The 24,281-nt window shown below is 44.5% G+C and overlaps 1 protein-coding gene across 1 annotated transcript; it reads left to right on the top strand.

Annotated features, from left to right (window-relative positions):
* Positions 1 to 1,500: 1,500 nt before the first annotated feature.
* On the top strand, positions 1,501 to 24,166 carry IL17RA (interleukin 17 receptor A). Its single transcript, XM_032107932.1, has 13 exons — positions 1,501 to 1,624; positions 9,856 to 9,880; positions 11,732 to 11,878; positions 12,716 to 12,840; positions 13,844 to 13,970; positions 15,379 to 15,426; positions 15,514 to 15,671; positions 16,884 to 16,961; positions 17,402 to 17,477; positions 17,561 to 17,575; positions 18,798 to 18,899; positions 19,957 to 19,998; positions 20,603 to 24,166. The coding sequence occupies exons 1-13, from the start codon at positions 1,511 to 1,513 to the stop codon at positions 22,105 to 22,107; spliced, it is 2,562 nt and encodes an 853-aa protein (XP_031963823.1). The 5' UTR covers positions 1,501 to 1,510; the 3' UTR covers positions 22,108 to 24,166.
* The last annotated feature ends 115 nt before the right edge of the window (positions 24,167 to 24,281 follow it).

Genomic DNA, 24,281 nt, shown 5'->3' with positions numbered 1-24,281 from the left:
AGATCCAACTGCTCTCTGCACTGCTGTCACCACAGAAATTCTGCCCTGTCATGATGTCCAACACGTGACTCACGCGTAACCACACACTTAACATTTTCTCTACTGGATTCCTTTTTACCAAGCACATGCAATAGAAAATGAGTGCCCTCAGCTTAAATACAGTGTAATTATACATAAGCCATGAAGCTAATGGGATGATAACAAGTAACGTTCCACACATTTGCTTGTCGATTGAGCAAATTTGTTCTACCATGGTTATCAAGAAATTACACCACAATGCCAGCTGAGCGCTGCATTTCTGTCACAGCATTATAAATCACAGTGTGCTCAGCCCAAGTAACATTCAGTAAAATAACACCTAAAGAAAAATGAATGGTTTTTTTCAGTTACACATGTATATATACTTTTCCCTGACTTGCACACACTTGCAGTTCCCTTGTCAGAACTGCAGGCTTTGCTGCTACTATTAAATAGTGGTGGCACAAAATGTTAAAACCCAGGAGGTGATGAAAACCTGTGGATGTTGTCAGTGCAGGGCAGAAGGAATGGCAGAAGGAACGGCAGAAGGATCACAAACAGAAACCTCGTTATCTGCACACTCAGACTGGCCACCAGTTAGACATTTGCCACCACAAAACCATACGAAACCGCTGTGCTCACAGGTGTTGGTCAAAGCCCAGCAAAGGGCTCAGCTTTGCTGGAAAACTCCCTGAGCTGGCAACTCGGCTGAGTTACAGCTCTGTGTGAGACCTTGAGGTGAAAACTATGGCAAAGAACAGGTGAAAGTGGCTGTGGGTGTGCTGCAGTGTGAAAACAGTGCGAAACCTGTGAGACAGCTGAAATGGGGTGAGCATCAGGAACGAGTAACAGGTTTGCACAGCCCCACAACTGGAAAAGCAGAGCACACATCTGTAATGCTTTTAGTTCAGCGGCTGCAGAGCGCTGCTGATGCCAGTTTTTAATGCTCACGGCATTTACCCGAAACCAGAGGCGTGCACTGGGAGTTCCACCTCAACACGAGAAAGAACTTCTTTACGTTCAGGCTGGCAGAGCCCTGGAACAGCTGCCCAGGGAGGCCCCGGAGTCTCCCTCCCTGGAGACATCCCAAACCCACCTGGACGCGTTCCTGTGTCACCTGCTCCAGGTGACCCTGCCTGGGCAGGGGGTTGGACGGGACGATCCCCAGAGGTCCCTTCCAACCCTGGCGATTCTGTGATGAGCACGCAGACCTCGGGACCCTCCCGCTGACTGGCGAACAGGAAGACGACCGCCAGGTAGCAGCAGGTTTGGCTCTTTAACCCCAGCCTCTGCCCACGGACAGCGCTGTCCCCGGCGGGGAGGAGCCGTTCGGGGCTCCCGCGGCCCAGCACAGGCCCGGCCCAGCCCCGCTCCCGCCGGCCCCACACGGCGGGCGGGCCCCGCTCCGCACCGCCCCGGCCCCTCCTCAGGTGCGGCCGGCGCCGCCCCGCCCGGCCCGAGCCCGGAAGCGCCGGGCGGCGGTGCGGGGGCGATGGCGGGCGCGGGGCTGCGGCTGCCGCTGCTGCTCCTGCTGGCCTGGCCGCCCGCTGTCACGGCCCTGCGGCTGCTGCTGGACGCCGCGCCGCCCTTCACCTGCTCGCAGCCGGTAAGCGGCGCCGGGAGCGGCGGGCCCGGGCGGGCGCCGGGAGGCTGGGACGGGGGAGCTGCGGGGCGGGCGGTGTGGCTGCCCGGGGAGCGCTCGCTCCCTGGCGGAGGCTGGGCGCGGGGAGCGCTGCGAGCCCCGCCGGCTTCCCCGGGCCGGGGGATGGCTGCCGGGAAGCGCCCGTCACGGGCACCGCCGGGCGGCCGCGGCTGAGCCGTGCTGGAAGCGCCCGGAGTCCCGGAGCAGGATGTGAGCCTTTGCTAAGAGCTGACGTTGCCCAATGTCCTAAAAGTTTTAACTAGCTCCTTGCGGCTGAGGGTTCTTCAGGAGAACGCGGGGAAATAAAGATTCCGTGTACCCGGGGTTTTGGAACAGCTAGGTTTTGGTTGCCTTTTCTCCCTGTGAAACCGGCCAGACAGGAGCTGCAAATGTGGTGTCTCTGTAAAAAGCGAACCAACCAGCCCGAGCGAACTTTGGCAGCCCGGAGTATGAACTCGGGCTGGTCGCTCTCTCTGGTGGTTTTTGAGGATTGTTTTGGATTTGTTTTGTTGGTCGCTTTTTTTGTTTTGGAGGGGTTTTTTTTTGTCTCAGATACATGTAAAGAGTGTGTAGTAAGGGGAAGAGATCTGCTTTTGCTTTTTAATTCTGTTAACAATAGCAGTGAGACGGGAAAATGGGCAGCTGTCTGCTAAGCTGGACAGCTTTACGTGCCATGGTGTACTTTCAGCAGTCTGGCAAAGGCAAATAGGTACAGCTATAGACAAAAACGTGCCCTTTGGGATGAAAGCTTCTATAATCTTTTTCTGTACACATTTTCTATCTTTTGTCTAGTCTGACACCTCTCCTAATGTTTGACTATATCCTTAGCCCTGTTTTACCTGACCTCTGCTCTGCTGCCTTCTCTCTTATTTAAAGAGACCCTAAGAAAACAGACCAGTTCTGCAGTTTTACTTTAGGCTGGACATTGTAGAATTACAAAATGTAAAGCCTTGGCAAAGGAAAAATTACAATATTGCTTAGGCATCTCACATAACCATGATATCCCAAACGTTGTTAGTCACAGAGATTGACAGTAATATGTTGAAGAGTCTCTGTAAGTCCTTGAATGCTTGGGCTCTGACTGACTTTGTCTTGCTGCCTGTACCTCTGTTTTGAGGAAATGTGACCACAGTAGCTGGGTGAGAGGCTCACCAGAACATCACCAACTTTCACAGAGAAGCTTTGTTGCCCCCCCCTCTCTGGTGTGCACACAGAGCAGTGAATGTACAGGGCTGCTACACTGGCCTTTTCTATCAAAAAGACAATTTCTAAAGTGCAGATAGACTTACAAAAAAGGAATCCACTTAAGCCCGGGAGCAGCCTCTTTAAGCAGTTGTGAAGCTGCTGACACACGTAGGAAAAAGCACCACCTTCTGAAGCTGTGACAGTTGAAAACAGTTCCCCCTTCCCTTTCTGTGGGTTGCACTGTTTTCAGAGGATGATTCAGTAACCCTCCCAATGCGTGACTGTGGTGTGGTTCAAAAGCAAAGCTGCTGCTGCGCAGGGTGGGTGAGATTCACTTCCTTTGTCTAACCCATCGCGCTCAGGCTGCTGTTGCTGAGCTTTGGAGCAGGTCAGGGTGAGCCACGGCGGCTTCCTCAGCAAAACTCTCATGTGGCAGAGGCTGTTTGGGAGATGAAGTGGTGGACGGAAAGTGTCATATGTGGTGTCAGTAGACACCTGAAAGTAAAATTAAACGCTTGTTAACAGCTCATCTTATTAAAATGCCAACAAATGCACTTAATGGGCCTCATTCACCACTACTCCATCAAACATGCTCAGCTGTAGGGCTGAATAGCACAGCTGCAAATACAGTTCCTATCAGTAGCTGTCATCTGCAGTGGCTTTTTTCCTATGTGCAGGGCAAAAACATCCCACAGCTTAAATACCCATCTGTTTTTTCACTATCGAGTGTTAAATCACTGTGTTCAGTCATTGTGCTGTAACAGTTTTGAGACATGGCATGCCTGGGTGTCCTGGAGGAATGCAGCGTTTATAACCCTGCTATCTTTGAGGGGCTGGATAGCTGTACATGTCTCTGAAATTTATCTTGCCAGCTTGATTCAGTGGAAGTCTCTGGAGAAGAATTGGTGTAGCATCTCTTATGAAGACGAGCCGTGGTGGTGCATGTGAGGAAGACTTTTCCCTGGTCTCCTTTGCAAATGTGTTCTCTCATTCCCTTCTGTGGCATCTTTCTGCTGTGTAGGATGTTAACATAATCACACTGAGTGCTGTTAAGGTATTTTGAACTCATTGGCATGAAAACGATTACTGATCAAAACTACTGAACTTCATCATAAAAAGGGTTACTGATCAAAACTAAGAAAATATGATAAAGACAACTTTAGAACTGATTGTTATGAAGAAAATTTAACTTTTGAATTTGGATTTGATTTTTCTGAGAATTTATATGAGGGCAAGACAAAAAGTTAGGAACAATAGAGAAAAAGGCTTTAAAAGATTAAAACAATTTTGTAAAAGATGCTGGCTTCCTAGCAGCCTTACACAAATCATCCTTCAGCATTTATTCCTGTAATGTGTTCATGTGCTGATCTCTGCTTCTTTTTACTAAGGAGTTGGAAAAGGGAAACTGCAGTAAACTTCAAATCATCCAAGCCTCAGAAGATACACAGAATGGTTCAAAGGTGAAAGGCAGATTTTGGGAAGCCGGAGTCCTTCCCTTTCAGCAGCCACTCTTTAAAGGAAAACTGGACCCTTGCCCGGCTCACAGTGGTTTTTTGTAGTTACCAGAGCATCCTGCTGGGAAATCTTTGCCTCCCATTACTTTAATTGAATTGTTATGGGGTGGTGCTGTTAATCAGTTTCCCAGGTTTTTTTCATTCAGATCCATATGATTCTTCACAGTGTATGGTCTGTTGTTTTTAATGTCAAAAGCGAAACAAAAATCATTTTAAAAGACTGAAAGAAACAGTTGCTTAGCTTTCTGTGAAAATACAGCAAGTAAACATGAAGAGTTGACTGTGCCTGTCCTGCTGATAATAGTTTCAGCATCACCTCACAATCAACTTCTCATATTTATGCCTCCCATGTCTGTAGCTTTGCTTGTTGGGCCAGTTGGCGAGTGAGCCCCACACAGCCACCTACTCACTCCCTCACCACTGGGATGGGGGAGAGAATCAGAAGGGTAAAAGTGAGAAAACTCATGGGTTGAGACAAAGTTTAATAGGGAAAGCAAAAGCTGCACACACAAGCAAAGAGAAGCCAGGTGTTCATTCACCACTTCCTATGGGCAGGTAAGTGGATCTCCACTCCACCATGGACTCATCCACAGTCCCTTCAGGTCCAGTTCACCCAGGAATTCCAGCCTGTCCAGTACAGCAGTGGTGCTCTGGCCATTTCCCAGCCTAGGTGCATCACCTCTGCTGTTACCAGAATGTTCCAGGTGCTGCAGAGTGGTGGGATGAGCAGCACTGCAAAGCAGTGGAAGCAAAACCAGCCACTAACAAGCACCAGACTCCCATGTACAGGTGAGCCCCATGGCAAGCACAGGAACCTGTCAGTGGCTACCAGAATAACATCTCTAAATTTGACCTGGCACATTCCTGTCTGCTCTGTTGTTCTCTCAAACCCTTCAAGCCCCATGGTGGGTGCCAAAAAGGACTGTTGTGGTTTAACCCCAGCTGACAACTATGCACACATCTGCTCACTTACTCCCCCACCAGTGGGATGGGTGAGAGAATCAGAAAGGTGAAAGTGAGAAAAGTTGTGGGTTGAGATAAAGACCATTTAATAAGTAAAGCAAAAGCCATGTCTGCAAGCAAAGGAAAACAAGTTGTTTTTCACCACTTCCCATGGGTAGGCAGGTGTTCAGCTGCCTCCAGGACAGCAGGGATCCATCATGCATAACAATGACTCTTGAGGACAAGCACCATCACTCTGAACTTCCCCCTCTTCATCTTTCTTCCCCCAACTTTATATGCTGATCTTGATGCCTTACGGTATGGAATATCCCTGTGGGTACCTGGGGTCAGCAATCCCAGGTATGTCCACTCCTGACTCCTGCACCCCCAGCCTTCTGGCTGGCAGGGCTATTAAAGCAGCAGAAAAGGCCTGTGCAAGCCCTGCTCAGCAATAACAAAAACATCTCTCTGTTACCAGCACTGTTTCCAGCCCAAATCCAAAACACCCATACCAGCTACTGTGAAGAAAATCGACTCTATTACAGCCCAAACCAGCACACTCAAGTAGGGAAACTAGGTGAAATACTTCTGCTATGCAGAGCTTTGTTAATGTACTCTGCATGAGCCAATGCATCAGATAAGGTTTTGGGTTGGTTGGACCTTTACAAGGGAAAACCAACAAGTATTCCCTCAGGTGCTGAGGAGGTAGCCAGTTGATTTACTTTGCTGCAAACCCAACTGGTCTTTTTCTCTACTTTCTTCCTGGCTTTTGAATGTCATTGTCTGGAGTTACATTTCTTGGTATGAAAGTGTGGCCTCAGCTGCAGCCCAGACCTGTTCACCTGGGTACACTACAAAAAAGAGGTGATGGTTTTCAGGGCAAAGCCTTTCTAGGACTTGCCTTTCCTTGAACTTCTTATACCTCTGCCTGCACTGTGGCTTTATCTTCACGTATCTTTGCTTCCTTATGCCAATAGTGAGGACTTCCCGTGTGGATGAGTTGTTCTTCAAGGCATTTTCAGCTCTTGGGTCATCCCTGTAGTCCTTTGGGGACTGGGAAGGGAGTGTGCCGAGAAGTTAATTGGTGCAGGCTACCTTGTGCTGGGAGAATCATTCCCCTCTTCTTGTGGTAGACCTGCTAAGTGCTTGACTACCTGATGGCAGCTTAAAACACTTCAGCATAGTCAGCTGCACATGCAAAAGTTGGTGTCACAGCAGGTAAACAGGTTAGAAAAAACACACGTGTAGGTAGTCCCTTGAAAGCCCTGAGCGGGGCTGGGGCATGGCGATGCACCAGATAAAATACTGTTGTTTCTCCCCATAGAAACCCAGCGTTGAAAAGGTAAGAAAGGCTTTAATTACCAAGTGTTGGTTCTGAATCCTCATCAACAGATGGATGGCTCCTCGTTTAGCTCTGGAGTTTTTAATGAATGTTAGAAAGGGCACCACAGCCTCATCAAAGCTGGGAACATCCTTGTGAGCACTTCACCTGGAATAATAGACCTGGAGGAAGAGAGGATCCATTTGTAAGCTGTAATGAATCAATATTCATGTTGATCATTAAACAAAAAAGGGGAAACGCAGCATTTCCTCACTTAACCATGTGTTGTCAGCTAAGAAGCAGAACACCAGCACTCAAATGAAAGCAGATGTTGCTGCTCTTCAGACTAATAATGCCTTATATTTTTTTATAAGGGCTTTATCGTGATGCCATTTACAATAATTACTGATAACTGCAACAGAACGAGGACAAAATGACTGAATATTAAGTGATAGGCTTGAACAGAGATCACTACATTAGAAAAAAACCCTATGGGTAGTAACCAGTTATTTTTGTTTCCTCTTGAGGGTTCATCCCAGAGCAGCTCGGCCCCACACAGCCACTTGCTCTTTGCCCTCAGTGGAAAGCACCGTAGCAGCTGCTGTGAAGAAAATTAACTCCATCTCAGACAAAACCACTGCACCTTTTTACATGAGGGGCTTTGTCAGGCCACATAATTTACCTTAAAAAGTCTGATTAAGTGTCTGGAGTGTTAGGAGTAATTTTTTTTCATAGCTTAATCTGCTCTTCCATACTGGTATTCACAATTTACGTTGTTCTCTTTTTCAGGGATTGTAGTTAGCTGGTTTGGGTCTGGTTTAATCAGCGTTTGCTTCCTTGCTTTCCATTTCTTTTTTTTTTTTCCCCAATAATAAAGGATTTAGGTTGCAGGTGCTACATGGCAGTGTCCTGCAGTGGCAGGGAGGGAAAGGAAACCTGCTCTGGGACGTACCAAGTTGCAATAACATTTCTGTTAACTGTACTTGTAACCGGTTTTTTCAAGTATGACAGGATCTAAATACTTAGTGGAGGATTTTTCTGTACATTTGTCTGCAATAATTAGGTCCAGTATAATTGTGAATGTGCAGTTCAGACTAAATTGGTATTTATGTGCCAAAATATTTGTTCTGACTGTGGGATGTTGCCTTAGTCCTAACAGGGCACCAAAGATGATTTCATTTTGGAAAACAGAACATAGCTAGCTGGCTGCTGAGAAAACCATTCCTCAGCAAAGTTCAGTTCTCAGGCAAAATGCCACGTAGATTTGGGTACGCTTAGAAGTTCAGGGTAGCCCATAAGGCAGATTCCATCCTTGGAGCTGATTGAAATGTTCCCTAAACAATCATAAAGTTGATTAACATTACACAACTTGGGTGTCGCACTGAATCTTTTTCAGTATACCTCTATCTTGAGGGCATTTGTGGTGCAGTAATTGGAGTGTGGATGTGTTTCTTGTGAAGGTTGGATTTGTACCTGTGTGTATTGTTGTGACTTGTGTAGCAAAAGCCTGGAAGATATTCTCAGGCTTTATTTTTTATATAAGCATGAGGAGCTTAATGCCAAATCTTCCTGCTTTCGCTCCAGGTTTGCAGGAACCCAGATACATGAGCTGAAGTGTGAGCATTAATCTCTGAAGTATTTCCTTCATAGTCAGTAGAACTCTGCCCATGTTTGAAATTGGTTGCTCAGCTCGTGTGGTACTTGATCTCACCAAACTTTATACTTCGTATTTCCCTCAAAAAACAGAAAGGTTATTAATTGATGTGATGTTTTGCCTCTGCTAGGACTGCTCTAAAGGCAGGATGTAATTCTGTCCTGTCATAAGCAGACAAAAGCCAGCACAGCTATGAAAAAGCAGTGCCCACCTTCCTCTTCAGAGCTGGTGGTTTGTTGCCAAGCAGGAGCAGAAGGGCAGAAGATCTGGTTCACAGATTCTGGACCTTGCTTCCCTTTCAGGCCATATCCAGGTGCCTGCCTGGTGCCAGCTCAGGGCAGGCTGCAGTGCTGGGCTTAAGGGAAGGGAGGTTGAGGGCTGTGCCTCTGGCAGTGATGCTGTGTAATGCCAGCTCAGTGTCTATGAAACTTTAGCTTTTTGTGCCATGCGTGTTCACTACCAAAAAGGCACAGTTGGCTTTTTCAAGCAACCATCCCTAAAAATGTAAGTATACCCTTGGATGCTAAGCCCCAAATACACTTGGAGCTGACCGTAGGAAGTTGTGGAGTTTAAAAACCCAACTGCCTTCCCCCCTCCACTGAAATGAATTATATGATGGCAATAGTATGACAGTAATATCCAGCTTTATTCATCAGGGCATAGGAAATGAGTGAGAGGAAACCTAGCCCTCATTTTGATTTATATGTCAGTGACTTTAGGCTTCCTTCTCACTGGGATTTTGCATCACACTAACCAAGCAAGCTGACATGCTTCTTCCTGGTGACCATGGGGTCTTCCAGTATCAACAAAACATAACTTGGAGGAGCCAGGCAGAGCCCACAAAACTTCTAGTTGCTTCTTTATGATCAGGGCATCTTTATTCTTAATAAGAAAGCGCCTAATTCTGATTAATTGTTTTTTCCTTAATGGGTTGCCTCTCAAATACATTGCTTGAAAATATAGAATCGCCCTCAGTGTCAAGCCTTGCTGCAGAGGGCTTGTGCTCCTGGGCTGATGGGCTTAAGCTCAGAGGAGACCTCACCACTCTCTACAAGTACCTGAAAGGAGGCTGGAGCCAGGTGGGGGTCGGGCTCTGCTCCCAGGCAACAGCGACAGAACAAGAGGGCATAGCCTCAAGCTGCACCACAGGAGGTTTAGGTTGGACATTAGGAAGAAGTTCTTCACAGAAAGGTGATTGGACATTGGAATACCAGGGAGTTGCCTCGGGCTGCCCAGGGAGCTGGTGGAGTCACCATCCCTAGAGGTGTTCGAGGAGAAACTGGACGGGCACTCAGTTGACACGATGGCGTTTGGTCACAGGTTGGACTGGATGATCTCAGAGGTCTTTTCCAATTGAATCTGTCATTCTGTGATACTGATGTCACGTAAGTTGTGCACACGTTTCATGCCCTGAGTCCCTGGATTTTTGATCAACACCTTAGTCCGGTGTTTCCATCATGGTTCATTCTTCCAATTTGTGTGTGTCACTGAAGTGGTTTTTTCTGCCCCTCTCCCAACACTGAGCAAGTTACTGTCAATTTTATTCTGAGAGTAACATTCTTGTTTTTTTCCCCCACAGGATTTAAACTGTCTCGTAAGAAGTAGTAAGTAATTTTTTTCTTTGTTGCAGTTTTCTCATCAGATCATGCTCTTTTCTTCTATTTTTTTCGTTTTCTTTTCTTTTTTTAGCTGGGTTCATACAGGATGTTTTTCCTGCTAGAATCAGATGGCTGTAAAGGGAAACACTGCTATCATGCCTTGCTTTGGGAGTTTCCAGTTTGATCCATTATAAGCTCCAGCTAGAAGAGGAATGGAAAGTTATGTCTTTTTTGGGACAGAGTTTGGGGGGTAGGCAGTGGCATGAGTAGAACCCAACCCAACTTGTTTAGTTTCTATTTAAAGCTGGGATCGTCAGTTTTTAAAGAAATGGGAATTTTAGGACAAGTTTGCCAGTAAATGTTCATTACAAGCCATTATGATAGTACTTGATGAAAAAATAGTGTATGAACTAGAATTTAAAAAGGGGCATAGAGGGGTGCAGTTGAGAGTAATTAGTGTAAATTATTGGGTGTAAGGGGTCAAGTCTTAGCAATGACATGCATCTGAATGACTTTAACATAATTATGGGTAACGTTCTGAAAAACATTCTTGAAAACCAGAAAATGTTCTGTAGGTGTCCATTTGGTACCTGGAGGCAACTGGGCAGTGCTGCAGAGCTCCTTGGCTTTTCCTTGCAGCCCTTGTTCTAAGCAGGCTCATTCCTGCCTCGGTGCCCAACCCTGTGTCATACTGGCACAAGTGCTTTTGTAGCCAGTAGTATTTTTTGTAGTGTTTCTGTTTGACTTGCCAGATCAGGGAGACGACTGTGCTGAAAATAACCAGATTTAAAACTTCTTTGGCAAGAGAGGGCTTGGGTGGGATCGGGTTGGACCGTATTTCCCACTGGCACACAGCCATTGGAATACAGCTTGACAACACGGCTGAGCCAAACTGCAGCACCATCATTAAAATGCTGCCTAATTTGAATATTTGGTTTAAATTCTGCCTTATGGCTCTTGTTTTTCTGCTCATGGGGAAATCTATATTTTTTTTTTAGTGTTTAGTACACTCTTTGCTGAAAGGTACTTTATTCTTGTCAGGCTTTTTATAGATATTTTTTGGTAGAATGAGCATTTGAGGATTGTCTAATTACTCCTAAGCCTAAAACCATACTGTTACATGAAGGGATACTGCCCACTTTCCACTATTCCATCACAGATCCAGCAAAATAGACCCAAAGTGTGCTGGGGCAGGGGGAGGGGGCTGACTGTGCTATTTTTAACATTCTCTGGTAAGTCAAATGTCTTACAAAAGCCTAAGTAGATCATGTCTGTCTTATGCCTGTCGTACTTGATTTCACTTTCTGATAACATTACAGGACCAGTTGACCTAACACTGTGTTGACAAGCATAGTTTATTTTTCTGTCCAGGGAGCTCATTAATTTAGACAAGGCATAACAGGCAGTTGTTGGAAGCTGAATTCAGATGTATATTCAAATTTGAGGAAAAGCAGTTTGTAGACCCAAGGTAATTAACTATTGGAACAATTTTCCTGGGTATCTGACAGATTTCTTATGATTGGGAGGCTGGAAATTAGTACTAGCATAGGTCTGTTTCAGCAGAAGGTTGAAGGAGATACTGAATAAACTTACTTGACCTGTTTAGCCTCTCTGCATTGATTGTGATAAGTACTAAGGGATTTTAAGGAAAAGAGGAAGTTACTAGAATAAGTTCAGACCATTCCAGGCAGTTTACAGAGTAAATTTTCCATGCTGAAAACTGCCTTTCTGAGCTGGAAGCAGTCTGTCACCCAGTTTTCCCCTCAGAGTAACCCTGACCCAAAGAGCAGACCATAATTGCAATTAAGCAGAGCTTCCTCAGCCCCACTCTAAGTGTGGTTTTCATTTGCTGGACAGGCACCTGCATGGAGTCGAGCTGGCTGAAGGTTCCTGCGTGGACTCCTTCTGCTCCAAGCAGTCTCCACGTTTCTTCGGATGTTTTCCGTCGGGAGGATGGAAAACTACTCCCTGTGCTTCAGATAGAGTGGAAAGTGGCCACGGATGGTAAGTGGTGGTTGTTTAATTTGAGCATGGAGCAGATGAAGTAGGTGTGATCTAGTAAAGACAGCGAGGAGAATTATGACTTCAAGTCATGAAAGCAGGTCTTTGAAATTTGACAGGTTGTCTGCTTAATTTTGTTTGTTTGGTGGGTGTAATCTCATCTTTGTGTGCCTTGATAAAGGAATAATTGTCTCATTGTTGGAGCCTAAATGACTGCCAATAAGTCCGGTTTTCTCACTCTCCAAATACCTTTGATTTTTTTGTCTGTAAATGATGCTTCCCTTGCATACTCATGTCCAAAGTTTAAGACAGAACTGAACACATTCATTTCTTCCTTCTGCATGGCCTGTGTCTGAGGGCTGTAGAGTTACAATCTCTAGCTATGGTAGTGTAGAAGCAGGTGTGACTCAGGCAGCCCAGTCATTTCCCTCAGCTGTGCTTGTAAACTCTCTCGCTGGCACCGTGTGTACCAAAATAAAGGCGTGTTTGCTTTGGCTCCCAAACTGCACCAAGCAGCTTGGAGAGGCAGAGCTGAACATGACACTGCATCCGTGGAGCTGCCAGGGTGTGTGGAGAATGCAGTCTCCTTCTCCTCTGCTCCTTCATTTGCATGGATGTAGCTTTGCCATGTGGGCAGCCTTTAGGCTGAGAGTTCTGTTAGTCAACCCTGCATGCCCACTTTTCCACGGCCAGTTATCTTTGTGTTGGGATCCTCAGCGCCTCAAAGGAGTAAGACTGTGGCAAGACTAGGCACAGTGGGGCTCTCTGTGGGGGCTGCAGCCTCTGCATGTGCAGAGGAGAGGAAAAGATGAACATGTCCCTCTGTCCCTGTGCCTGCAGCCAGCATCCGCTGTCTGGAAGGGGCGGAGCTCGCCGTGATGCAAGTGAGCAGCAATCAGCAGATCTGTGCCCAGTTTGACTTCCAGAACAATTTGCCTCTTCAGGTCCGTCCAGATGGAGGCCGGGTGAGTGCTAAGGGCTCCAAATTCCGTTTTCTAGTCCCTGGATTTGTTTCTGCTTTCACTGTCTTATGGCAAGGTTATTGATTAAAAAGTGCAGACTGCTTAGAGTCTGTATTGGGCTCGAGATCTGCTGTCATTTCCCATTTCTCTTTCACTCTTCCTACCCTTCAGGTTTTAAGAATTGTTGCTCTTAGTACCTAGCATGTGTCATCACTCTGGATGTTGCTTAAAGCAAATAGTTGTAGGGGGTTTTGCATTCTGCTTGAGAGCATGACATTTTATAGCTTTTTAAACTCAGCTCTTCCTATTGCTTCCACTTCTTTCTTGTACTCTCTTGTTGTGGAGGAAAGCACCATGGTCCTTCAGCTTACACTCCTCCTAGGAAACTCATCAGAAAAGTGCTGAGCATCCACAACAGTAAGGAATATAAACAATAAGGAGTTCATTCCTTACCACACAGAATTTGGTCATAGTTAGCTTACCACTTACCACATACCACTGGCCTAGGAGCCAATGGCTCTTCCAGAATTTGCACAGGATTGCTGATGCAGAAAATGTTACAGATTTAAGAAAATATGTATGGAATAGCCAGGTACAGAACTACATATGTATAAATGCAATTCTAAATGCTTAGCACTTGCACAGTGCTGCAAAATTCATTCTAGACTGAAATTTCCATCTTGAAACTGCGTATTTTATTCTAATCTCCTTTCAGTTCAGCATGTAGTTTGGTGGAAACTCCACACAGTGGTTTGGCATAGAACTGTTGTATCAGCTCAAAGATCCTAAGAAAAATCTAATTCCAAACAGAACAATTGAGACAGACGAAGGGGGGATGGGTATATTTAATATACTTGAGTTCTAATTTTTTATAGTCAAGCTTCAGTAAAAGGGTTATATGGGATGAGGGAGCACCGTGGGACAGGGCCAGGTCAGCTGTTAATTTCAGTGCCTTTAAAGAGCAACATTGTCCTTTAAAGTCCTTGTGGATGTGTTTTGTTTTCAGTGGAATTTCACTTTTGACCGTTTTGAAGTGGAACCTGGCCAGACTTACCAAGTGACCGTGTATCACCTGCCCAAACTGGGGGTAAATGGAGACTACAATTGCAAGTCCACGTCTCTCACAATACCTGGTAAGAGGTGATTTAGTTCACTTAGGCCTTGAGTTTAGGAATGCAGTGGTTTGTGGACCTGGGGCAGGAATGTGGTGGTTTGTGGGCCTGACATCACTGCTGCTTTTACTTAATTTAAAATCTTTCAAAGTTGCCCCTCTGCTTGTGGCAGCTGGAAGTACAGGCCAGAATTTCCAAATCATAGGTTTGCCTTCTAGTATTAAATCTTAGGTGTGTGAAGTTCAATTTCAAAGGTACAGCTAGGTATAATTTACCAAGAAACTTGGTAGTGCTGAGTGCTTGACCCTTTCTTGTATATGTGAAAATTTTCCTATTGCTAAAAGAGTTTTTATTGTTTTCCCCAAGGTTGCTGAGCATCTGCAGTGCCCTCTGCCTTCACTAACTACTTCATAAATATTTGTTGCTTAGTACAGAGCTTGAAAACTGGTTCTTAACTTTTTTCTTAACTTGCTTGTAGTTGTCAGCCTGACTTTGTAGTTATAAAATGGCAAAGTGTGGAGCGTGTCAGTCAATGTGAGCTGGAAAAGGAGAGGGAGCACTTCATTTTCAGCCCTCTTATCCTTTCTTATGCCTTTTCACACTAAGAACTTCCTGCCTTTTATCCTCCACTGTTCTTCAGAAACCTAATTCATGCTGTCAAGCTCAGGAGTTGCAGGGAGCTTTGCTGATTGGAGCTTACACATGAATTATGGAGACACTGTAAATTTGTAAACTTTGTAAAGTTTAAATTGATAACTTTGGAAGTTGGAAATTTGAGATATGCAGTTTTATCTCAACTGTCTAAGGAAGGAGTTGTTCCTTTTCCTTTGTCCAAACCCTGGAGAAGAGGCATAATTTAAGGCTGAGAGTTGTAAATCCCACACTGCTAACTGTTGAATATGTGACTCTGGATTTGACTCTGAAGGAAGTCCCAAAAAGCAGGGCCAATCTGTTAAATAAAGCGAATTAGAAATGTGGAAGAGTGTTTTGGGATTAAGAAAGATTCCAGCCTCCTAATTTTCCTGTGTCAGAATGCCTCTGGAGGAATCTATTGCTGAGGTGTGATTACAAGGTGTGGGGATGAAGATGAAGTTTTAATTCCACTATTGTGACCCTTTCTGCACCAGTGTTACATCAGCAAGCGTTCTCAGATACTGCTGCACTATTAAGTGTTTTTAGTCTCGTTAATTTTCTCTGTTCTGAGAAGAAAAAGAAGAACAAAACACACCATGACATCAGTGAAGGGACTGGTTTATTCACTGGAAACCAATACTGTTCTTCTACAGAATTTTGCCACTGCTTTGGAACAAAGGTGCCTACTCATTTAGGAGAGCTTGGTTAGGTGTCTGGCTTCTGATAAGAAAATGTGGTTTTTTTCCTAAATGGAAGTACAATGTTTCTGACTAGCTACTGATGGTCTTTCTTGCAGACTGCAGGGATTCTCTGATGAAAAGAACCATCCCATGTATAAAGACAGGTAACAATTTTGGAGTCGCGTAGACGTGGGCGCTCTGTTGGAATATTTGACAGCTGAGAAACCTGGGAATATCTGCCCCACTTCCAGGTAGCTTGTGGGAACCCAGGATCCGGGGTGAAAGTCTGGATGATACAACTGTGCTCGTGAGCTTCAACCCATGGATGGAGCCAGCCCAATACCGAATTCATGTGGCCAGTTACCTGAACGAGAAGAAGTGCAAAGTGATCACACGGGACTTCACTGGGGTAATTAATTGCCTTCCCAGGTCATACCGTCTCTGGGGATTTAGGCAAACATCTTAAATGCTTGCTAAAGCAGGACGTTTGAACAACAATTTTCAAGGGATCATTTTTATAGATTTTTAATTGTCTTTGGAAAGAGGAATTTGGTGGATAAAAGATCAAAAAAGAGGTTTTATAATGCATGAAGCAGCCTATAAACATCTGCAAAGTCAAATTTTATATCTGACTGTCTGGGCTTTATTACCTTTTTCAAGCCAGTGCCTAGAGAGCTAAGACTCAGGAAGCTAACCAAAACTGAGGTGCAAAGTTTCAATAAATCTTTGAAGTATTTTATCAAATATGATCACAGGAAGGTGTTAATTAAATTTTTTAGATAAAGAACAAGTGATTTAATAAAAGATGCTTCATTCAAGCTGAGAATCAGTTTCTGTGGTTCTTGCAGTCTGTGTTGCTGAGAAGCTCCAAGTGTCCAGACTGTCTTCCAATATAAGAAATGTTTTCCTTCAGGCATCTGAGGGAGGAGAAATACTGAATATTTGGAACCACTCTCTACCCTTCCTTGGGTGAGGGCAGATATATTGGCATGCAGTTTGTTTAATCTGTCTGTTCCTTAACACTTAAAACCCTTAGTACTGCATGCACTGATCTGTTTAAGTTGTTACTGACACAGATGGGACAGCTGTGTGAGTATTCCCCTGGTAGAGGGGAACACACCTCATTTTGGAGTTTGTATCTGCTAATCACTGTGAAAAATTAGATTATCATGATACTGATTGTGTACAGCAGGTAGCAAGGGCGACTTACTTGCCTGTTCTAGTGTCAGAAGCAGCAGTGTTGACAGCTGCTTCTAATTAAACAAGGAAGCTTGTTAATGTTTACACATTACAAAGCTGAAGACATCTACATTGTTAAGAAACTGTAAGTTCAGCTCCTTTGAAGTTATACAGTGTACATCCCTAATTGTTTCCTGTTACCTGTGCAATCTTAGCCTGCTGTTTTAATTGTATTACCATGTCTGTCACACAGGACACCTGTAGTGATGGTAGCCAGATCCTTTACCCATTTTGTTCTCTGTGGGCTTCCTGTTCAAAGGAAAAAAAATAGCAGCTTCTGCTTCTTTGGACCCCTCTGTGTTGTCATGTCAACTTCTCTTCTTTTTTTCCTCTTTCATCCGGTTTTCTTCCTTCCCTTTTAACTTGCATCTGATTTCTGCAGGATGGACTACAACAGCAAGTGAATGTCACAATCAAAATAGAGAATAACATAAAAGCTTGCTGCAGCTACAAAATACAGGTGGGACCGCACTGTTGTCCCTGTGTCCTTCCTTCACAAACAAGGCAGTGAGCACCTGAGGATTGTTAGGGGTTTTTTTCACAGCATTTTGTTCTGAGATTGGCTAATCTGTAATTACCTGCATCAGGGAAATACTATGGCTGAATGGCTGAAAGAATTTTTATATAGGTATTCTCTGTAGTCAGTGGCTTTTCCTTAGTATAGGACTGCCAAGTCAGAAATTATGGGAGTGAGAATGGCAAATGTGCAACCTCAGGAGCTCACAGTCTTCTTCATGTGTAGTGTAAGAATTCTTGATTAATATTGTTTTCTGAAGGGCAATGGGAATTCTGTGTCTCTGTGCTAAAATAGAAGGAATGTTGAGGCAGGGAGAAAGTAAATCAGGGAATAAAATTTCTTGTAAGAATAACTTCTGTTTTCTGAATTCATTTCAACTGCAGATTCAGCCATTTTTTGCGAACTGTAGCACAGACTGTCTGAGACACTCTGCTTTCATCCCATGTGAACCAGTTCCAAGTGAGAACCACTTTTCTGTAAATTAGATTCCATTGTCTTACAGATGAGAACTGAAGTTTTAACATAACTCTTGTCTTTTGCAGGTACAGAACCATCAGGTAAGAAGTTCTTCCAATACCCTGAGACTCTTTTTGCTGCTCTTTTCTTGTTGTGTGGAATAAGAAATGATCCTTCCTGGGAACGAGCCAACAGGCAGGAAATGTCCCTGTTGAAAATGTTATATTATTTGAAAATAGTACCATGGATGATGGTATACGAACTGTAACAACCATATTGGGAACCCACCAAAGCTCCCACTGAAACCTCAGAGGATGTGAAGATGAGAACGTGGCAACCACTTGGTAACAAACCAACAAAGAGCAAGGAGACCTCAGACCCCAATAATGCTCTTTATCTGGACTGTCACATGAGGAATGGGGAGTTCAGGTCATAAGGGTTTCACTGCCCAGGGATTTCTTTGTTCAGGGTCCCTCTTTTGAGCCAACCAAGCTCAACCAGCCAAGTATCATAATCAATATGTGCCAATAAATCTGTCTGATGGAGATGAGAGCTCAGTGTCTAAAATTTAACAGTCCCCTTGTAACACTGAGTTCAGAATTAATTGTGCTAAGAATGACTTCACCATGATTTAATGAGGCAAGTATTTGTATGCAGTGTGAACCTTGGAGCAGTTTTTTTAGAGACACTTCACTTGCATGGGATTCTTTGAGAAGCAGTTTTGACAAGAAGAGTCTTAATATAAAATACTTTCTGTCACTTTGCTCAGTGTTAAAAAATTTGCATAATACAAAGCAGCTTTTGGAGAGAATAGCTTGCATATATTCATTTTTATGAATGTCAAGATAACTTGTGCATAATGATTTGACATCTTTGTTTTTGGCTGCAACACCTGTAAGGATCTGCTTTGCTCAAGATAAAAAAAAAAAAAACAACCAAAAAAACACCTGTAAACTGAAATTCATGACCCAAAATGGTGATTTTTTAAAATATTTTTTGAGTTGGATTACATGAACAGGCAGGACATGGGCGGCATGCCTGTCAAAGCTGGGTAAACATTGCTATTTAGAGGAAGGTTCTTGATCTGTGTTTTCAGTGTGCTGCACATATGGTTCTTTGTGTGGAGCAGGTTTATGGTGCATAGCAGCATCATGGGAGCAGGGATGGGTTTGGAGAAGTTACTGTGTTTTTTAAGGAGGAAGTACTGGTCTACCCAGCACAACCAGGGTCCTCCTCCCTTGGCCTGTGCTGCTCAAGAACCTTCTGCTCTCTAGTGAAACTCTTTGTGTAAGGCAGTGTCTGAGGAGTGTTTCTGTTTTGCAGATGATATGATGATATGGCTGTACTGGTGTATCACTGGCATCTGTGTGTTACTGGTGGGGTCAGTCATTACAGGTGTGCTGTGTATGACTAGAAAACGAGCAGGTAAGACTCATACCAGGCAGGAGGAGAAAGTCCAATGCTAAAGAATACTTTTTCCTCCTTCTGTATCTATTCTTGTTGCACTTTTGTCCCTTGCTGTTCTGATGCCTTGCCACTGAGATAATGCCTATGAAAACACCTTCTTCTGTTTTACATTATAGGACCTGCAATGTCCTAATACCATCCACTGGATAAGTAAAGCCTTACACAGGTTATCCTGTCTGATACTCCATGTTCATAGCACTTCAGAGCTCATGAGGGGATAAAGGAATCTTGTAGTTCAGCTTTTTGTTTCCTGCAGATTGCTGCAGATATCTTTGCAGTTATTTTTCTCCTGCATTGCATAAGAGTGTTGCAGAACAGAAGCTTCCTGTTTGTCCACACTTTAGTCTTCCCCCTGATCCCCAAAGTCTCTGCAAAATTAATTTTATACTATTTTGAGATTAGATATGGTTTTTAAATTAAAATGGGAGGAAAAAGAATACAGGACATAGAGATTGAGATCAAGCACATGGGAAAACTGGGTACTTAAGGGCTAACTCCTGGTCTTCTGTGCTGCAGCCATGAGGCAGTAATCACAGGGAAGCTGTGTCACTCACTGCTTGTTTTGCTTTCTTTTTACATGAGAGGGAGAATTGGTAATCTTTTGTAAAATTTCTCAACATCAAACTTGTCTATATGATGTTGCTAGGGACGTTTTAGTCACCTCTTCAGAAAAGCTTCTTAAGAAAAGGACATATTTTGAAAAGCCCCTTCTCCTTAAGGAGAGATAGTTGGGGGTTCTTTACTTGAGACTGCCTGGATTTGGGGGAGATGGTGAAAGTTCATTTTAAGTGCTTTCTGTCACCTCTCAAAGAAAAAATGTAGCAAGAACTGGCTGTGGAAGAGTATTCATTCAGTATGTTTTTTTTATTAGGCTTGTCCCTCCCTACGGCTTTATCTCCCTACACAGTGAAAGATTATTATTTTTGTTTAACCTAAGCTGTGGAAGGTGGTGTGATTTTAAGCATTTAATCTTACTTCATGTTTTCAGAACTGACAGTGACTTTGTCTCTTCCAGGACGCTGGCAAGGGAAGTGCAGCCACAACGATTTGCAAGCTGGTAAGATGCCACCTGTGTTTTATCAAGCACCTGTCATGCATTCGGCAGGTCTCACACAGCTGCCTAGAAGGGGCTTTTGTAGCCTTTAACTACTCTATAGATGCTTCCTGAAACCAAAAGATAGCCTTAGGATCTTCCTGTTTAGCTAAAAGAAGCTTTGTATATGGACTTTGAAATGCCACATTTGTCAGATGGGAGGTAATTGCTTTGGAATGTGGTGAGGCTTTTGGCCCAGCTGAGGCTGCACTAGCAGAAGAACATTTGCCGATCATCTAGGCCACAGCAATAGGAGACTGGTTTGGGGTAGTACACTCAGCTCTCCACCAGAGAATACAGCAATATTTGCAAACCTCTTGAAGCTGGTGTAGTGTTTTTGTGAGGTGGAAGTCGATGAATCATCTGGACATTATTATAAATCACAGCTTCACTGTGTCTGTACTTTCATATTAAATTTACACAATGAGATGTTGTCCACATACGTTGCCAAAAACAGCATTAAAACTTAAAAGTTTTATTCATACCCTCCTATGCTGATTGGTGCTGACTCACCCCATTGCAGTTTGGGGAATGTGGCTGTAATTAATGCTTTTCTGTCTTCCATCAGCACCAGACACCGAGCTCTCCCTGCCGCCCTTGAAGCCCCGGAAAGTTTGGATTGTGTACTCTGCTGATCACCTGCTCTACGTGGACGTGGTGCTGAAGTTTGCCGAGTTCCTGATGACAGTCTGTGGCACTGCTGTAGCCCTGGATCTTCTGGAGGACCACCACATCTCGGAGCTGGGGCCGCTACCCTGGCTCACGCGGCAGAAGAAGGAAATGGAGGAGCTGTCCTCAAAGATCATCATCCTGTGTTCTCGGGGCACCCAGGCCAAGTGGCAGGCCATGCTCGGGAGTGAGCCTGTGTGTCTCAAGCAGGATCTGCAAAAGCCAGTGGGAGACCTGTTCACCCCAGCCTTGAATCTGATCCTGCCAGATTTCAAGAAGCCAGCCTGTTTTGGAATGTACATAGTCTGCTACTTTGAGGGAATAAGTAGCGAGAGAGATATACCTGATCTGTTCAATGTCACATCCAGGTACCAACTGATGGACAAGTTTGAGGATATTTATTTCCGCATTCAGGATCTGGAGAAGTTTGAACCTGGGCGGATCCATCGAATCCTGGAAATCACGGCCGAGAATTACATCGATACCCCCAGTGGGAGGAAGCTGAAAGAGGCCATAGAGAAGTTCAAGAACTGGCAGACTGAGCACCCAGACTGGTTTGAGAGTGAAACCATCTGCTTGGATAGTGATGAAGAGTTGCATTCCCTAAACAGAGAGAGCCAGGTGGATTCACTGCTGAGTGAGCCAGGAGGAATTGTGAAACACCAGCTGCACCTACGTGAGCCTGACCCCAGCTGCTGTTACGTCATCAACCTCCACATGCATGAAGGCCAAAGTACAGGCTGTAAACTGCAGCCTCAGCTTAATCCATGTGGGGATCCAAATTCCCAGACTGTGGTCCTTCCTGTGGATGTTCCTCGAGTTCAGGTAGTGGAGCCGGTCTCTTCCTTGGAAGACAGAAATATTCTCAGTCATCATGTGCTGAGCAATGAGGACTGCATGGAAGGAGCTCCTCTTCTGGAGATGAGCTTTCCAATGAGGAATAACCTCATCCTCCATGAGGACTCTGAGGTTTCAGCAGTAGCTGACCAGAGTCCTGCAAACCTCTCAGATGACCTGAGTGACCATCTGAATGGACTCATGTACCCTCTTTATCAGCAGAGGGTCATTCCTTCAGAGCCGTATCTCTGCCAGGGGGAGGCTGACAAGCAGCACCAGCTGGTCTTTGATGACCAGTGCAATGACCAAAGACAGTCAGTGCAGTCAGACCAGGGCTACATCTCCAGATGCTCCCCTCTGCCTCCTGAGGACCTTCTAGAGGAGGAGGAGGAAGAGGAGGAGGAGGATCAGGAACAACAGGTGGACTTCCATGAGCTCTCTCCAGAGGTCTTGGACAGTCTAAAGAGCCTCCAAAAGAAACTGTTTTACCAGGACATTCAGAGGAGCTCCAGCTGGAACTATCCATCAGAGGTGATGGACATTGACCAATCTTTGGAGGAGTGTTAGGCTCTGCCTGGGACCTGCTCTATTTGATATAGAGGGATGGAAGGTGGTCCCATGCAGAGCAGTACTGAGACTGCATTTCCAACACCATCCTTGTCCTTGTATTCTAAATGACTAAGTGATGGGATCTTCCTGTGTGCTGCTGGGATGCAGCACTCCCCAGCAGAGGTGAAGTGTTGCTTCCAGTCTCTGTGGAAAGAAGCCGTGAATGTTGGCCACCCCTGTGAAAGAACAGGCAGTGGTTCTGTTCCTTGGGGAAAGGCATTACACTGAATTCTCACTGATGGATGGCAGAAAAATTACTATGGCTCATCCACTCGTGCCTTCACAATGCCCTCCAGCTGTGCTGATTCTATTGCACTGGATAAAAGTCACAGGCAGGGTTTAGAAGATAGGTTTAGATAACATGGTAAAATTTGCATTGCCATTTTAATACACATTTTAAACATTTGGTTGTAAATACTGCGTTAAAGATGCGTGCCTTGAATTTCAGCTGGATTAGGGCTGTCTCTACCTGGTTGATACATGTGCCTGGAGTTTTTTTTGTTCCCCCTCATCATTCATTTGCAGCTGCAGTTCCATGGTCATTTCAGAAATCAAGTGGAGTAACTAAGTGGGATAAACATTTGAATTGAAAGTCTCCATAACTCTCCCTGCCTCCCTACTGGGAGGTGTGTGCTTGAAAACCAGCAACAGCAGGGAGGGGGAAGAGGAGACCAGAAAATGGAATTTGGGTTTGTTACACAGTTTTAAGAAATGTGGGGCTGAATACAGCATCACAGAATCGGGGGAATCTGGGGTATTCTGTGACACACTGCTGCAGTGCTGTTTGCTTTTGGGTGTCTTAGCACCAGGAAGATGTGAACTGAAGATATAGATAGTGACACACAAGGAAATGAAGGACTATTTTGGAGGAGAAAAAAGTGTAGCCTCAGCAGATGCTGTTTCAGAGTGGAAATTATATCTGAGTTAGGGGAGGCTGAGCGAGAACGACTGCGAGATGTGCTTGTGTGGGCTTAAGCTCAAGCACAGGTTGTTATCCACAGTGAAATACTGAACAGACTACAGGGTTCATCTTCCAGGAGCACTGATGGTAACTCTGTCAGTCCCAGCAGTTTTTTAGAATAGGCTGGATGCACTAGAAGAAATTATTCCCTGCAAGTGATGGCATGTTGGCCCTTGTAGCACTGGCTGGGTGCCAGACTAGTTGAGGCTGGCATTTACCCTGTTTCTTATCACTGTTTCTGCAGCCCACTGGGTAACAACCTGTGAGGTGGAAATACATCCAGGCCTTTCTGCTTTGTCGTCTTCCCGTCCATCTAAGTTTACTTGTCAAAAAATCTTACAATAATTTTATCTCAGCTTTTTTTAAAATCTGATGTCTCAGAAAAGAATCTCTTCTTTCGACTTGCAATTTATTTTGTATTGTGTATATTTTATAATTTTATTCGTGTCTAACCTGTGGGGTATTTTTCCTTAAATTATAAAACCAAGAATACTTTTTGGATATATTTACTTAAACACTTCTGTGTCCTCAATTCTGCCTAACTCCTTATGTTGAGTTATGTTAAGTTCTTGGTATTTGTTACAGAAATCTGAGGCAAAACTGAGTCAGAACTGAACTGGCTCACAGATGTCAAAATATTCCTGCAAAGCACAGTATGGAGAGACCTGGATAGAGCTGAGGGCCTGCAGCCGTGGGAAGGGCACATCCCTTCCAAACGGGTGGTAAAGGAATTGTTTGTAATTTCCATGCAGGACTCTTAGGACAGCTTGGTAACAAAGGGACAGGGCCTGCAGACATCCAAACTTAAGGCTGGGAGCCTTCCTGCTCCAGCAGGAATCCAATCTAACCCAACAGGAGCTAAGCAAGAGGCAGCTGTGATCTCAGTGCTTCTCCAGTGAGAACCCATTTCCCAGATTATGTCAGTAATTGCCATCTTGATGATCCCACTTCTAAAAGTTTCTTTTATCTTACGGCAATTAACATGTAAATCTGATTCTTTTTTCCCATGAGTCTTTTTCAAGTGGTATAAATTCCTATAAATCACTTAAATAGGAAGCTCAGAAGTGTCATCTGAATTTCCTTGCCTTAGTCGTTCCCTTCTCAAATAACTCCCTTGGTGTTACAGCTCTTAGAATTTGCTTTCACTTACAAAAAGTTTGTTTGAGGGGAA

The sequence above is a fragment of the Corvus moneduloides genome, chromosome 4, assembly GCF_009650955.1.
Source record: "Corvus moneduloides isolate bCorMon1 chromosome 4, bCorMon1.pri, whole genome shotgun sequence".
NCBI classification, from domain to species: Eukaryota; Metazoa; Chordata; class Aves; order Passeriformes; family Corvidae; genus Corvus; species Corvus moneduloides.
This window is presented reverse-complemented; position numbering and strand designations above follow the sequence as displayed.

Excerpts from the sequence above, each read along its gene's own strand:
- IL17RA (XM_032107932.1), top strand. The coding sequence starts at position 1,511 with ATGGCGGGCGCGGGGCTGCGGCTGCCGCTGCTGCTCCTGCTGGCCTGG. Across the intron at positions 15,427-15,513 it reads CATCCCATGTATAAAGACAG|GTAGCTTGTGGGAACCCAGG; the intron begins GTAACAATTTTG and ends CCCCACTTCCAG. Across the intron at positions 18,900-19,956 it reads TATGACTAGAAAACGAGCAG|GACGCTGGCAAGGGAAGTGC; the intron begins GTAAGACTCATA and ends TGTCTCTTCCAG.